The sequence below is a fragment of the Anguilla anguilla genome, chromosome 8, assembly GCF_013347855.1.
Source record: "Anguilla anguilla isolate fAngAng1 chromosome 8, fAngAng1.pri, whole genome shotgun sequence".
In the NCBI taxonomy this organism is placed as follows: Eukaryota; Metazoa; Chordata; class Actinopteri; order Anguilliformes; family Anguillidae; genus Anguilla; species Anguilla anguilla.
The window spans coordinates 16,957,627-16,972,992 of NC_049208.1; the positions used below are offsets into that span (position 1 = coordinate 16,957,627).

Genomic DNA, 15,366 nt, shown 5'->3' on the forward strand with positions numbered 1-15,366 from the left:
ATCATCTTGCTGCATAATCCTATTAGCTGTTTTTTTTTGTGGATTCAAATGGTAATTTTCATGTTTTTAACCATATACATATAATCAAATGTTACTTTTTTCTGGCTAGCTATTGCATAAAGCCATATTTTTTTACAAATTTTGTCCGGGAATGAATGTGGTTGTTGCTGTTCACTGAATGACTCTGCATAAAGTTTACCTTGCAGGTGCATTGCTGTCAGCGTTAATGAAAAAAAGCTTCGTGCTGCTGACATCAATAACTTTAGAGTTACTTCATACTTGCATTGCAATGTGAAGGAAGAATTTTGACAAAGGGCCAAACGTTGGCCGCTCGATACTGAACCGCATCTGTGAAACTCCCACTTTAGCAGAGCGTGAAACGCCGCGGGCCTTTTGGCGGGTCTGAGTTCCTCTGATAACCTTAACCCTGTCGTCCCGAGTGCAGGCACAATGGGTGCTGTGCATGGCGCCCGTTTAAAGGCTAATCCATTGTGTATTTCAGTTGGGGTCTGTATAGACTGCTTGCGTTTTCATTGGTGTACAATGAACTATTTTTAGAGATTAAAGCTTTGTCCGGGCATGACTTTGATGTTGAAATCCTTAAGGAATCTCAAAAAGATCACTATGTGTTTAATAATACAGTATAAGGTTAACTTCCCGGAAGTGGGTGATATAATCTGTGTATTTGTAAACATACATTAAAATCAGTCAATTATTGTTTTATTTATATTTTAGCAGTAAATCTGTACTTCTGGAGTCGTGCAGTAACTTACAGTTAATATTAAGTGTGTCGGCGTTCATGCATATCCCAAAATGAAATCGTGACACAGCCTTGTTAACTGGGAGACAGGTTGGTTTACAGGCCAGGGATTCCTGCATTACCTCATCCCAAACCTGCTCAACAAGTTCCGTAAATCCTGTCTTTGTCCGCATTCTCAGGTCATAACATCTCCAAAACACTTCAACAAGGCAGCTGTTTATGTTGTGTATACTTAATGTTAGCTTGCCTAGATGAGCTTGACCTCCAGTTACATTGTTGCTTGATTAAGCTGACCGGGTGGCATATTGTGTATGTGTGTGTGTGTGTGTGTGTGTGTCTGTCTGTCTCAGGAGCGTGGCCTGCACTGTGGTGGAGATGCTGACCCAGAAGCCCCCGTGGGCGGAGTTTGAGGCTATGGCCGCCATCTTTAAGATCGCCACCCAGCCCACCAAGCCCTCTCTGCCCGAGGGCGTGTCCGACTCCTGCCGGGACTTCCTGAGGTTGGTGTTCGTGCAGGAGAAGCACCGGCCCACCGCCAAGGAGCTGCTCAGCCACCCCTTCATCCTGGGGGGCTTCTAGCCTCCACCCGCCCCCACCCCTTCCCGCACCTCCACTAGCACCGCTCTGACCTCCAGAGTCACCAGCACGTCCATGAGAAAGCTGCCTCTGCGGGGCTCCGGCCATCTGGCCGCGCTGTAGCTTACAGCCTCCCCCCTCTACCCCCCACCCCTCCAGCCCGTGCAGTGGGTACAGGGCGTCCCTGACGGGGATGGGGCGTCGCTACCCCCTCACAAAATCGAGCTGTTGTCGCATGTTCCTTCTCAAGAGCAAGAGGGATGAGAGGGCATAAGCACCGCCCCAGTTGGCAGCCCCTCCCCCAGCCCACCGAGCCTTCAGCCCAGAGCCCTGACGGCTCCATTGTGCCACCTAGTGGCTGAAAGCTTTCAGATGAGATGCTTATGCGTTTAGCTGAAAACAGTTTGCACCTTCCACTGACAAAGTGGTCCTTTTTCTTTAATGCCTAGCAACACTGGTCAGTGTATTGAAATTGGCCTGAAGTAGTAAGAGCTGCCAATCATTCAAAAGATGCCTTATGCCCTGAACTCAGTAGCAGGTCAGAAATGTCTTTGTTAAAGAAAAAAACATAGGCTGATGCCAATCATGTGATAAGGAAATGTTCTCTGCCCACACTGTAAAACTGCTCATTTTTAAATCGACTCTGATTGTGTACATGTTACCAAGAGAGTAAATGTGATCCCTATTGGACTTGTACAAACTCAGAGTTGAATTAACTCTGAACATTTTACTGTGAAATGAATGGGCATGGAATCTATGGGTTTACCCATTAATTTAGTTGTTTTATGATTAACATTCATTTCTCATAATTGGACTGATGTTAAAATGTGCCACAGTGCATTTACTTCTTGCCAACAGAAGTGAACATGTTTGTCTTGAGAAGGTCACACACACCTACATTGTACTGTATTATATTAAATGAGCTCCCTGACTCAAAAATGCACACTCGAAAATGACCCTTATGAATGAATGACATTTTGTCCTTGCACTTTTTATTGTATATTCATAAGGAGAAAAATATGTAGAATAATCTATTGAAATTACAAAGGAATATTTTTGATAATATAAAACTCATTTTTTAAATAATTTAATAACACAAGCTGTTTTTATTGGTCACTGTACTGTTTACATAGGAATAGAAACCTCCTGTAGGTTACACGTTGTAGATAGGGAAAAGGCAAGCAATACTCCCAACGCAGACAATGAAGTAGGTTTCTGGATTGGATTAGGCTGATCTGTATGAGAATAATCGAACTTGACACAAATGGCCAAAGACAGTCAGTGAACTCGCTCCAGTTACGTGCTAAAGCCTGTTCATATTTGAAATATGATCTTTATTAAATTGTCCCTTTGTTTGCTCCAGAAAGCAGTTGCAAATGTACCATATAATATTGTACAATAGTTTGCTGCAATGTACATGGCAATATGTAATATTGTAAATGTGTGGAAAAATACATTTGCAATATCTGAAAGTGACAATAATTTGTATATTTGCTCATATATTGTGAAGTCATGCGGTGTCTTGAAAATACTTTTTGAATTTTACTTCAATATATTTTCAGCATAGTGTATTTTCACAAGGGTTTATCAGTCTTAGGAATTATCTTCTCATTTGTGCCCAAGAAATAATTCTCAGCTTGAACATTTCATTGGATGGCTCCAGAACTTTTCACAACCCGTGGGATGAGTGAAATAAAATAATAAAATGTCTAAATGCATTTGTAGAGTCAAACCAACCGTTCGCACTTTAACTAGTGAAGTGTGGGTAACAGCTGCTGTGTTTGATTTGCCTGGTGTGATAACCAGTGGAAATTATGTTATCATACAGAAATTAGTTTCTTCAATATGTCACCATAGATACCCTCCTCAAACCATAGGCACCACTGAACTAAGCACATAGAATGCCAGGGGGCCCGGTTTGGATGCTTTTGAACAGTGTTTAAAGTTACATCTGGACAATGCTCAGTTTGTTTATTTCTTTGATTGTCTGTTAACCATGTTAATACTCCCACTGGATATATGAGCTCAGATACGTTTGTAACATAGTTCATTTTCCCCTCTAAGCAACGCCAGGGACCTTTAAAAAATGATCACAGATGAGTGTACGTTGGACGTGGAGAGGTGTTACACCCTATGTAGTTCAATTGCATCATTGCGTCATTACTCGTCTAAATACGGAACGTGAGCAGAGCATTTTTTTTCTGTCGTGTGACTCATTTGCTTCCTCAAACACAACTTCTTACTTTACAATTGGAATAGCAAGATCTTGTTTGGAAAATTGTCACAGGAAAGTTCATATGAAGTCAATCTTTTTTTCTTTACCGGTTTCTATGAGCAGGTATTTTTAGTCCATATTGGGTATGTTCTTAGTCCTACCCAGTCGCTGCAGTGACCTGCCTGTCAGGGAGGGCGGACAAGCCTGTTGTCCTCCAAGATGCACCCTGCCAAATTCTTTCCCAATCTGCTGCGTCGTCTAGTCACTGCGAGGGCGCACTGCGTTGCCTGCTCGGGCAGGCACAGGCAAGCGCAGGCAGTCGTAGCCAGTCGCAGGCGGGCGCAGGGAGGGGCAGGCAGGGCCGTGTCTCGTGTGTTTCTCGTGCGTCTCGTGGAGAACGTTGCTTCAGGAGCCCTCCCTGCCTCGCTGTGGCCGGTGACGTGCCGCCAACACGGTCAGGGTCGGGTGGCAAGCTTCAGAGCGCGGCGACACTGAGAACGAGTCGTGTGACAGGACACCTGATGGCTCCTCCGTCTGATGTTAAACTCATAAATCGTCATTTACGTTATAATACGATGACAAAATATAACTTGTTTTTGGTGCGTAGGAGCAGATCATTCAGAATTGCAAATGAACAATAAACGATTTTGAAACGTGAAAACGTAGAATTGAGCATGAAGGGTGATGAATAACCAGAGATGTTTTGATTGTGCCTTCTACGAGTCTAATCTTGAGAGGAATAAATCACCCCTCTTGTATGTGCATTTGATGCTGGAATGTGTATTCACTTTTATACAAATAGGTGGAGTCCAGGAATGTATTCTGTATATTGAGACGGTTTGCTCTGGGCAGATTTTAATGAAGATTATTGTAGAGCAGGTGTACCACTTAATGATGGGTGCTATGGAATGAACGGTTTTGAGTGAGGCTCAGTGACATTCGCAGGCCTTCCAATGACAAACCACAGAAGGTTTTGCCAAATAAAGAATTGTTATACCAGGAAGACGATGAAACAAACTCATCTTTTGTTCCTTGCCCACCACCTCCCCAAGCCCTGCTTTGGAGGTCAACGTTATTATAATTTTATTGATGTACATGTTTACACGTGAACCATCAAGATCTGAGGTCCAACCTACTTTATGGGATGAATCTATGGTCTGTATTCTGATAATGTTATCGTTTTGGCTGATGCAGTGGCTTGCCGTGCTGTAAACATGCTGGAGAGAGTGGAATGACATCCTTGTCTCGTGCCACAGTGCAGTGTGAAAACATTGTGAAGTAAGACCATTAGTGAATATGGAGTTATACAGATTTGAATGAGTGACTCTTCAAAACCAAACTTCTTCAATATAGCAAAAAAGTTCTGGTTAAATCTGTCAGATGCTTTTTTTTTGGCATCCAGTGATGCCATGACTGTATTCAGCTTGTTTCTTTTGGATATACTCATTCGAATGAATAGGCGGTGTATGTTATTTGGGGAGTGTTTGCCATTGATGAGGCCTTTTTGGTCTGGGTGAACTTGATGTGCAATTATTGATTCCATTCTGTTGACTAGTACTTTACTGATGATTTTAATGTCACTATTAATCAAACTTATGGGGCAGTAATCGGATTGGATCCTTATTATCTTGAGCAAAACTGAAATTCAGCAGTATTCATATGTGGTGGAATGGCTGTGGATTTTTTTTATTTCAGCAGTATTTCGGTGTATCTTTCCAAAGTGATGAGTTGAACCGCCACCTAGTGGGGGGTTTGAGTTTGGTTTCATTCATTAGATTGCAACTATGGCCTATGGCCCGATATGGTTATAGGAGGAAATGTTTTTTTGATTTTTTTATCACCAATTGTCGCCAATGCCTAGGTCAATTATGCGTTGTTTGAAAGTATCTGAAGAATGCCATGACCTGTGATTGTTTCCAATATTTGATCATCCGGGGTTTGGATTAATATCTCAAAACTGCAAATGAACAATGGATGATTTTAAAACACAAAAAAGTAGGATTGAACATTATGTTTTCCACACACAATTCCTTGAAGGGTCATGAATAGCCAGAGATTGTGATGTTTTGTTTGTGCCTTCTACAAATCTGATCTTGGGAGGAATAAATCACCCCTCTTTTATTTGCATTTGATGATGGAATGTGTATTCAATTTTATACAAATGGGTGGAGTCCAGGAATTTATTCTGTATATTGAGATGGTTTGCTTAGTCTTTGCATTGTAATGAATGGTGGTTGTAGACCAGGTATTTCACAGAATGAAGGTGGTATGGAATTAATTGTTTTGAGTGAGGCTCACTGACATTTGTATGCCTTCTAATGACAAACCACAAAAAGGTTTTGCCAAATAAGGAATTATTGTACAAGGATGATGAAATAAACTCATTTTTTCAGACCAGAATGTTTTGAGTTGTGTGTTTGTTTTCTTCCAATGATAGAAGACGAGAGGATGAGAATTGCAGGGTAGAAAGTGACTCTGACCTGTGTGGCGTTGTGTTTTTGAAACATTTCTCGTCTTCCTGAGGTCTTACCCTCTTCCCTGGCGTGCTCTGTAAAAGGGAGTTGTCTCTCAGCACTGCTCAAGGCACTGGGAAAACCTTGCTTCCTGTTTGAGCTGTAGAGTTTTGCGATGTGTTTAATAGGTCAATCCTTCATCAGCTGTCTGTTCAGAGCCCAGTTTGACCTTCTAGGATGTAGTTCTCGCCACTACCTCCCTCCCTCCCTTCGCTTTTATTACTATCCATCTCTCCTCCCTTTCCTCTGTTTCCTTCTCTCTGTACTCCTGCCTAGACTCTTGGCTGCGGACTGTTTTCTTCTCTTCTTTATCTGCCTTTTATCTCTCAGTCTCTTTCCTCTCCGGAGTTCCCCCAGCTACTTTTCTTCTGTCCTCCTGTACAGCCAGACTTCTCACACTCACATCTCATTTCTACTGTTTCCCTCCACCACCTCCCTTATCTTTCAGTTCTTGCCTGTGTGAGGACTGTCAGCAAACAGGCTATCAAGTAATTTTTACTGGCCTATTATTATTATTATTCACTCCTTCCTTTTGTCCTCATTCCATCTTCTTTCAGTGTGCTCTCTAAGGAATGCAGTGGCAAACTTGCGCCTTGACTGATGTTTTCTCTAAGCTGAATTTAGTACACTTGAAGATGGTGAGGAGAACAAGGTGACATTTCCAAAGCGGAGCTAGATATAAGGCAGACATGTGCACCCTCTTCCACAAATGATAGATTCCCTGCTAGATTCCCTGCTAAAGCCATAGTGTTGGTTACATCACTAATCTCTTCACTGACCTTGCATTGCATAGATACTGTAGATCATTGTTATTGATTTACACTGAAGGCACACAGAGATATTGGGCCAGGTGATTTTGTATATAGGGCTGATTTCGTGCATTACTGAGGCTAACCGTCTAGATACATATTTTTGTTGGTTGAACAGATGAAGACACAGATAATGTTGTCTCAGCACAAAGCAAGTGCCTTTGCTTATTATATTCCATTAATACCACTCTGACACTTCCAGTGAAACAAAACAAAATGTAACATTTTGTATTTCCATTCTGTGTCCTCAGCGTTATGTCTTATCTCATCATCATCATGCACTCTGCACATTGGACAGACATTACCCTCCGCAGGTAAGCAACCATCAACCAGAATAACACTCGACTGCGTTCTAGTGCCTCTAAACATCACACCATGTCCAAACTGCGTAATGCTACCCACTGCTCGGAACAGAGCCGTATTCTTTATTAGGCAGTGATGATGTGTGCCTCCTTAGAGATGGGGCACAGATCCTATCACAGGATATGCATACTGGCTTCTTACACAATAAAAAAAAATGCCAGCCAGAGAGAATAACTGAACAGAGGATGAAGGGAAAAGCAACATAAAAGCTGCTCCCCCAGGAACTCTATTTGACACTGTGAAAAGACAGGATGCCATTGAGAGGTGATGAGCTAATACTGGTATGAAAAAGCATTCATGGTTTAATACATTATCATAAAAGAGCCACCTGTCTTCTATTACTGTACTGAATATTACTCACTCAAGAGAAAGGGGAAATATTTTTAGGCCACAGTGATCCCAGGTATTTTATTCATGGTGGATTCAATTCAGTCTCCAAGATAAGCAGATAATAACAGTCATATCCAAGGCTACACTCTTCTCGGGGTAGATTCCAAATGTGTCTGAGAAACTGAAAAAAGCAACGTGACCTTTGAAAACTAATAGGAAAAAAATATTTGTAGAATTTCTAGAAATAATTTATCCTCTGTAGGTTAGAGGACACAGTGGCAACCCATAAGCACATTTACAAATTGTTTGTTGGAGTGAATACTTACTCATAATGAGATCAGGTCTGTGAAATTGGTTACATTGTTTTGGCACAATATTAAGTTTGTGGATGCGATGTTGCTTTAAAGTGGAGACCTGCCACCCTCCTCACATAACCTTTTCCATAAGACTTTAGAAATAGACTGAAGCCACGGTCTAAATGTAATCTATGCCTAAATGCAGTGCCATTTGTGCTTAACATTGAATTAAAATGAGTTTTTTCTAGAAAGGTCTTACTCAAAGCTCACAATACAATATGTGAAGTCAAGCTGTGTAACTTCAGCTTGTTGTGTGTACTAGCTTCATCTTAGCTGTATTAATAGTGATAAGGAGAAACCGCTTTTACCAGAGTGCTGCTTTTATTGGTTCATATAAACGCATTACTTTTATATTAACCTTTCTGCTGACTTAAATTTGCTGACACCCTAGCAACAGAAAACAATCTGTTATTTTGTGACGGGGACTATGACGTGTTCGGTAACTCTGGCAACATCTCTGCAGTGCTGACAGAGGAAATGACCCCAGAGAGAACAGGAAGTACAAAATGATCAAACAAGTTCAGGATTATGAAGGAAGTATTCCACCAGGTTCAATGTGATCAGTTACATTTACATCTCCATGCGATTATAACATTTAAAAAGAAATGGAATTGATCATGTAGTATAATGGATAAAGAACTGAGGTTGTAACCTTAAGGTCGGGCACTGCTGTTGAACCCTTGAGCAAGATATTTAACCTTAATTCCTTCAGTATATATCCAGCTGTATATCAATTGATATAAAAATGCTACATATACATTACAGACGGTACGGGCCTGAATGCTTGATCCCTACAGTGGGGGGGGGGGGGGGGGGGGGGGTCTGGTGGCTCTTATGCTGTGGGGGGCATTTTCGTGGCATGGTTTGGGTCCACTTGTCCCCTTAGGGAAGGGCCACTGCAAATCAATACAAAGTTATTGAGTGATCACCTTTATCCTATGACGAAACATTTCTATCCTGATGTGAGTAGTCTCTTCCTGGATGGCAATGCCCCCATCCACAGGGCACGAGGCATCTTGGATGACAAAAATATGTTGCAGTGAAACCACTGTCATTACTGAATGTCCCTTGTAGCGTAGATTTCAGCATTGTAGAATATGTGGCTCTTGAGATTAAGTGACTCATGTCCCCTACAGGGGACAAGAATTCATTGCTGGATCTTAGGGGGATATTGTACTAAAGAGGCCTATTGCAGAAGTACACAGCTGCCAAAGGTGAATCTTTCCCTAGGTACATTATCATATAAAACACAAATAAAAGACTGCTTATCTGCGGAATGCCACAATATTTTACACAACGGTCTGTACATATCACAACAACTACTTTGGTGAGTCAGATAACCAACCTGGAAAAACACTACAGTCATAACTGAAATGCAATTATCATTTATTTCACTGAAAGGGAACATGACACGCAGCTACCGGCTCACTCAATAAACAGCTAAATTGAAGCCATACTGTGATAGAGAGGAATCATTATATTTTTCTGGCAGATTTGCGTCATGATTCTGTAAAAGGGATTCTAAAATGAGGGGCAATTGACACTCCATTTACTGATATTCTACAGGAATATTGCACTTGTAGGTCATTTATTTATATTTCTGTGATAGTAATTTGCATAAGAGTGATTTAAACAACTGCAGAGCACATATGTTTATTCTAAACAAAGATCATTTTCATTTGTGCTATAGTATAGCATTCTACTGGTCCACTCTCTGATTTTAAGATAACTGGGTTGTGAACACTGGGAAAAAGGTCTTCTTTAAAATAACCAATATATCAGGCCTTAGAATAACTGCACATACATTTGACACTCAAAATGTGGTTCTTCAAATGCAGTATTTGCAGTAACATCCCATCACCCAACTGGCGTTTTGAAATTTATGCTAAATTGTTGAAAGCCAGATACTGAATCAATGTCACTAACAATTAAAACTAAACTATATTCATCTTCTACCTTCTTTCTTATCTGAAATTCTAAGTCATAACCCAAATTAAACGCTCCTGGTTCAATGTAGACATAATATATAGTGTACATTGGTTGTGTTTTCTTTTAGCCAGAATTAAAGTCTGGAGCCTCAAAAAGCTTTTAATGTGTAAATTCAGTCATGGTATTTCGAAAATTAGTAATTCATTAGTTAATTCATTAATTCTATTTTTGTTACAGATAGCATGCTACCTACAGTAATTAGTTAATTGTGGTACTACTACTATTACGCTGGGTACTGCTGCAATAACAAATACAACAACAGTAATGACGTCATAATCGTAATCACGATCAAATCTCCAATGGGGTAGAAGACATATTCTACTGCTCTTTCCATCCAGAGCTAGGCCTGCATTGTACTGTTCAAACCATGTTATTTCTTATTTTGTTTCTGACCAGCGTGCTTCCGTTTTGTAGCACAAGCACATTATAACAGGGATCCTCCTCAGTGATACATTCATTAGCTACCAATCGCCCGAAAGACACTGTGCCTGAACTTTCAATTCCCACATGGGGCGCTGCCATAGTACCCTTGAGCAAGTTACTTCAACTGAACCACTTCAGTAAATATCCAGCTGTGTAAGAGGAGTGCGCGTAAAGACTGTAAGCTGTGCAAGTCGCCCTGGATACGAGTTTCTGCTTAATGCCAGAAAGGTGAAATTTAAAGAATGCAGTCACTTTGAAAAATAGACTGTTGCAGTTACTTACCAGAGAGCAAAATCAAGCCATGCAAAAGTTTAAAAATTCTTCCTTTAGGTAACATAATACATAGAAAAATACAATGATATTACTGTCACACTGAAATATTGTGTCATCAGCCTTCAGGCGTCTTTAGATGCTTTTATTTCATTTTGAAATACTGCGATCATTAATGGAAAAATAGAAAAATGAAACATAACATGTGACAGGAGTTAGGTTTCTCTGATTTTTATGGTAAAAAATCTTCTCCCAGTCCATGCTAAATTAATTTCAAACTCTAAATATGTAATTGTTTAATAAATGTAGGGTATGGTAACTGCTGATATTTTTTGGAGAACACTGAAAAAGCATTTGATTAGCTGTAATACCACTACCTCCCACTGTGTGGCAGCACATGACAAACAGTTCAACAGCTAAAGTTCTGCCTCGAAATGAATCCGGGACAAGATCTTAAGTGGCTATGAATTGGACATCCATTGTTCCACTTGTCCTCAAGTTACCTGAATCATGTTAAATTAACTGCTACCACACCAACCTGGTAGGGGCTCATTGGACTCAACACAAAAACAGCTACCTCTGTAAAATGGTAAAACATATACATAGGTAAATACCATGAAATAAAAGACTATAATTTTGTCCCATATTCAACTTTTGATCTCAAATCAAAATGCCAATGTACAAAAATCCAAATGTATATAGCAAAAATAACAAATTTGACTCTACCGTTAGCATTCTTTTGGAGGGCACTGGAATTTTAGCCTATTAAACATTTGTCAGGTAGCATTGTTTCTTTAAATGTATAGTTCAAACAAGGTTTATTTGTTTCTTTTAATATTTAGATAACTCACTGGGTGTTAAGTGTGCAGTTTTAACTGACCTAAGAGTAGATAGATAATGACTAAATTTTCATTTTTGAATGGAGAGTGCATATAAGCTTATTTAAAGTTATTTCCCTTTCCTGTAGCCCCCACCCCTGCTTCTTCCTGGTGCATGCTTGAGCTGGTCTGCGACAGCACTTCTGATGGATGTTTCACTGGCCAACTAATCCCATCTCATGACAGCAGCTATAATAGTGTCAAACAAAATAAAACATGATTAGCTCTTTGGTTAGTTTCAGAGCAGTGAACACATGTACAACAGATACACAGTAGAATGAGCCAACCCTGCTGATCAGCATCTTAACTCATCTAGATGCATTTCGAATACGCACATTTGGTTGTGCACAAATGTTGACTGTTAGAGAAATCATTTAAGTCATCCGTTTCTATGTATTAACAGTAGCTTTAAAACAGGTCATTAACATAAAAATAATAATAATAATTTGCCACATGGGGGCAAAAGGTGAAATTACACAGGAGGATAAAATCCATTATTTTGGTTGTTTCAATTTATTTGGATTTTGTTGGAAATCGATGAGAAATAAAACTAAGTACTGCTTTTTTATTTCATAATTTAAGGGGCGCTAGGGAGCAATTTTGGCCTCAAAATTATAGTTAAAGGATTGCTATGCAGAATTGTTATGGTAGAAATCTCATCAAATAACCATGCTAATTCATATCTATTTTGCACTGGCAAATTCTGTCTTTAATGGAATATATAAGCTATATTCGAATCTGCCAAATTACTGTCCCTCAGGGTCACTCATTTCAACCTAAACGTTACCAATGGCTATCCAAGTAGATACATTAGTAGCTAGATGACCGACGTCGGTAACACGGGGTGAGTGGGCGGGGTTAAAGACGGAGGAGGAGACTTTTAAAATTGCAAACACAGGATCACAGCCAGGATTTAAAAAAAACCTGCACAGTATGCCTTTAAACGAAGGAAGCATGGAGCCAGCTAACGCTAAAGCAGTTCTAGCTCTAGAAATGAAATAAGTACAAATTATATATATTTATTGACATACTCCACAGTAAACACTTAAAAATACCATAAAAAGACCGCTGTGTCTGTGAAATATTTGGATGACGTAACGTCACTAACGTTGATATCACGGTTAAAATGTATGGAAGGCCATTATTGTCCTCGCCGACGTGATTTAGCAACAATCAGTCCGCACACGATGTTACCTCTGCGCTGGGATCTTCCTGTTCTTAGTTTATGGAGTGGAATCCGGTACGGCCTTGCTGTAGCCCATCCGCTTTAATGTTCGACGCGTTGTACGTTCAGAGATGCTCTTCTGCACAGTACTATTGTAGACAGCAGTTATTTGAGCATGTGTGGCCTTTCTGTTCGCTTTAACGATTGTGTCGATTATCCTCTCACCTGTCTCAGTAACAAGGTGTTTTCGCCCACAGAATTTTCGCTCGCTGGATGTTTTTTGTTTTTCGCACCATTCCCTGTACACTCTAGAGACTGTAGTGCGTGAAAATCCCAGAAGGGCAGCTGTTTCTGAAACGCTGGCACCTCCACGTCTGGCACCAACAATCATACCACGGTCAAAGTCGCTTAGATCACACGTCTTGCCCATTGTAGTCTTCGGGCGAACAACTTCTGCATTTAATGGCGTATCGCAGAACAACTTTATCCTCTTCTTCGTTGAATGTAATGCCGGGATTTACATAATGTTTAAGGTGCATACCACCACCTACTGTACCGGAGTGTGTAGTACATTTCGCTGCATATTTCTTTCCCCATAATATTTTTAAATGCTATTTTCTAACTGTGTATAAGAAAACAAAATAGTACCCTACTTTCAACCCTCCATCTGCAATATCCCTTCTAAATCTAACCTCTCTCAGTAATACGTAATCTTTACCTCTCTTCATACAAACGTTGCTCTATTTTGCCTAAGCTTAACCAAATGGCGATTTCTGGCCTTGCCCCTTCCCCACACCATTTCAGTACCAGCCTGAACCATTGACACAAGACAAGATGGATCCATGAATTCAAGCTGTTTATGCCAAACTCTGAACCGACCATCTCCATGTTGCAGCATAAATCAAGATTTGTCAGACCAGTCAAAGTTCTTCCAGTCTTCATTCATCTAGGTTTGGTGATCACATGCCCAACTGTATCCTCATCCCAGCCAACAAAATTGCATACTCTGGAGAAGGGGATGTCCGAGTTATGTGCCTCGATAGGCCAATCCAGCCCTGACGTACCTCAACCATTGTTAAGTCAAATTACAATGTCCTGTGCACAGGCCTATATTATATTGATTGTTCATTTTCAACTGTATGACAGAAAGGCATTGATCACACTGACAAAATTATCAACCTTCATATTAAAACACATATTTTTAATATGTTTTTATATGTCACTATAGCAAAATGACAAGACCGCATCTGTCACATACAGTGAGGAGGTCAAAAATCATGGTCACACAGTTTAAAAGGAGCCAGGCTGAAACAGTGAGTGCAATTACTCTTTAGAGGACAACAATAAGGCCTGAGGTCCTGTGGTCACAAGGTTGAATGGGATTTATAACAAAACTCAACATAATTATAAGTGCAATGGATGCATTTCAAAACTATGTCTAAAGAAATCCTGACAAAAGTCAATGCACTGCTTTGTATTTTGTCTGATAAAATGTAATCTGTCTGATGTTAATGAAATAAATCTATGAAAACATAAACAAAGTCTCCTTGATGTAAGCATTATTATTGAGGTGGAAAAGTCTAGGTAGTTTAGGCATAGGTCCCACATTACTTGATGTCCCAGAATACCTGAATTCACCCAGGAACTGAGCCTAAAATAGGCATATGTAAAACTTTGCCCACTCTCCCACTTCAAAATGGTTTTTGCTTCCCTGCACACAACCGACAGACAGATCTGACAGAGCAAATATGTTTATTTCCAATGTTAACTGATTAGGATAGTGAAACCACTCTCCAAAACAAACCATGCACTGGTCAGATTTGCCAACAACCTTTCCTTTTCATAGTTTAAGTTTCCATATATAGGTCATCATTAATCGCATATAGTTTTATAATTCATTGGTGTCAACTAATCTCCAGGCTTATACCACTGCACTTGACCCTGCATAAGAGCCTACATACACAGGAATTCTTGGTTAAAGTTCCATTAGAATGAATAAGTGAAATCATTATGTAAAATCTAACACACTGACATAAAGCAGCTATTTAATAAACACATTTATTTACATGTAATGTATAGCAAACGTCTTTCTTCATTTCAACAATTTGATTTTTAAAGGCATCGGATTCACTCTCACGTTCCGTTGCTTGTTTCAAGCATGCACGGTCATGTGAAGCGTCACTGGTCACTGTGCTTTCCAATAATCTCTTAAAAGTAGCCGGAAGTTGCTTTTGAACTCATTCATATCTGTTTTGCCAAATGTAGTCCATTTAATTATTACCTATAGTGCACTCAGGCAGGGATAACTTGGAACAAGACGACGAAGAACCGGAATCGTTACGTTCAACAATTTTAAACTGGCTCGACGGTTCCGCGCTTGGAACCGGTTCCCTGGAATCGATTCCCGATTCCCGCCCATCACTAGACACAAGTGGAACTTGCCTTCGCCTTCTGCTGCTGTAGCCCATCCGCTTTAATGTTCGACGCGTTGTACGTTCAGAGATGCTCTTTTGCACACCACTGTTGTAGACAGCTGTTAATTGAGCATGTGTGGCCTTTCTGTTAGCTTGAATGAGCCCGTCCATTCTTCTCTGACCTCTCTCATTAACAAGGTGTTTTCGCCCACATAACTGCCGCTCACTAGATGTTTTCTGTTTATCGCACCATTCTCTGTAAACTCTAGACACTGTAGTGCGTGAAAATCCCAGGAGGGCAGCCG

At 40.3% G+C, this 15,366-nt stretch overlaps 1 protein-coding gene and 1 long non-coding RNA gene across 4 annotated transcripts in view; one reads left to right on the forward strand and one right to left on the reverse strand.

Moving 5' to 3' along the window:
• Nucleotides 1–5,951, forward strand: part of LOC118233621 (mitogen-activated protein kinase kinase kinase 3-like) — a 49,254-nt gene extending 43,303 nt beyond the window's left edge. For all 3 annotated transcript variants that reach the window (XM_035429428.1, XM_035429430.1, XM_035429431.1), the window contains exon 19: nt 1,111–5,951. In XM_035429428.1, the coding sequence (XP_035285319.1) occupies nt 1,111–1,339 (229 nt within the window). In that variant the 3' untranslated portion in view covers nt 1,340–5,951. The remainder of the gene's footprint in view (nt 1–1,110) is intronic.
• Nucleotides 5,952–9,549: 3,598 nt separating this feature from the next.
• Nucleotides 9,550–15,083, reverse strand: LOC118234552. The gene is made up of 2 exons (XR_004766681.1): nt 12,677–15,083; nt 9,550–11,671 (listed from the first exon to the last, which is right to left on the reverse strand). It is a non-coding gene; the product is annotated as an uncharacterized LOC118234552 (long non-coding RNA).
• Nucleotides 15,084–15,366: the final 283 nt, after the last annotated feature.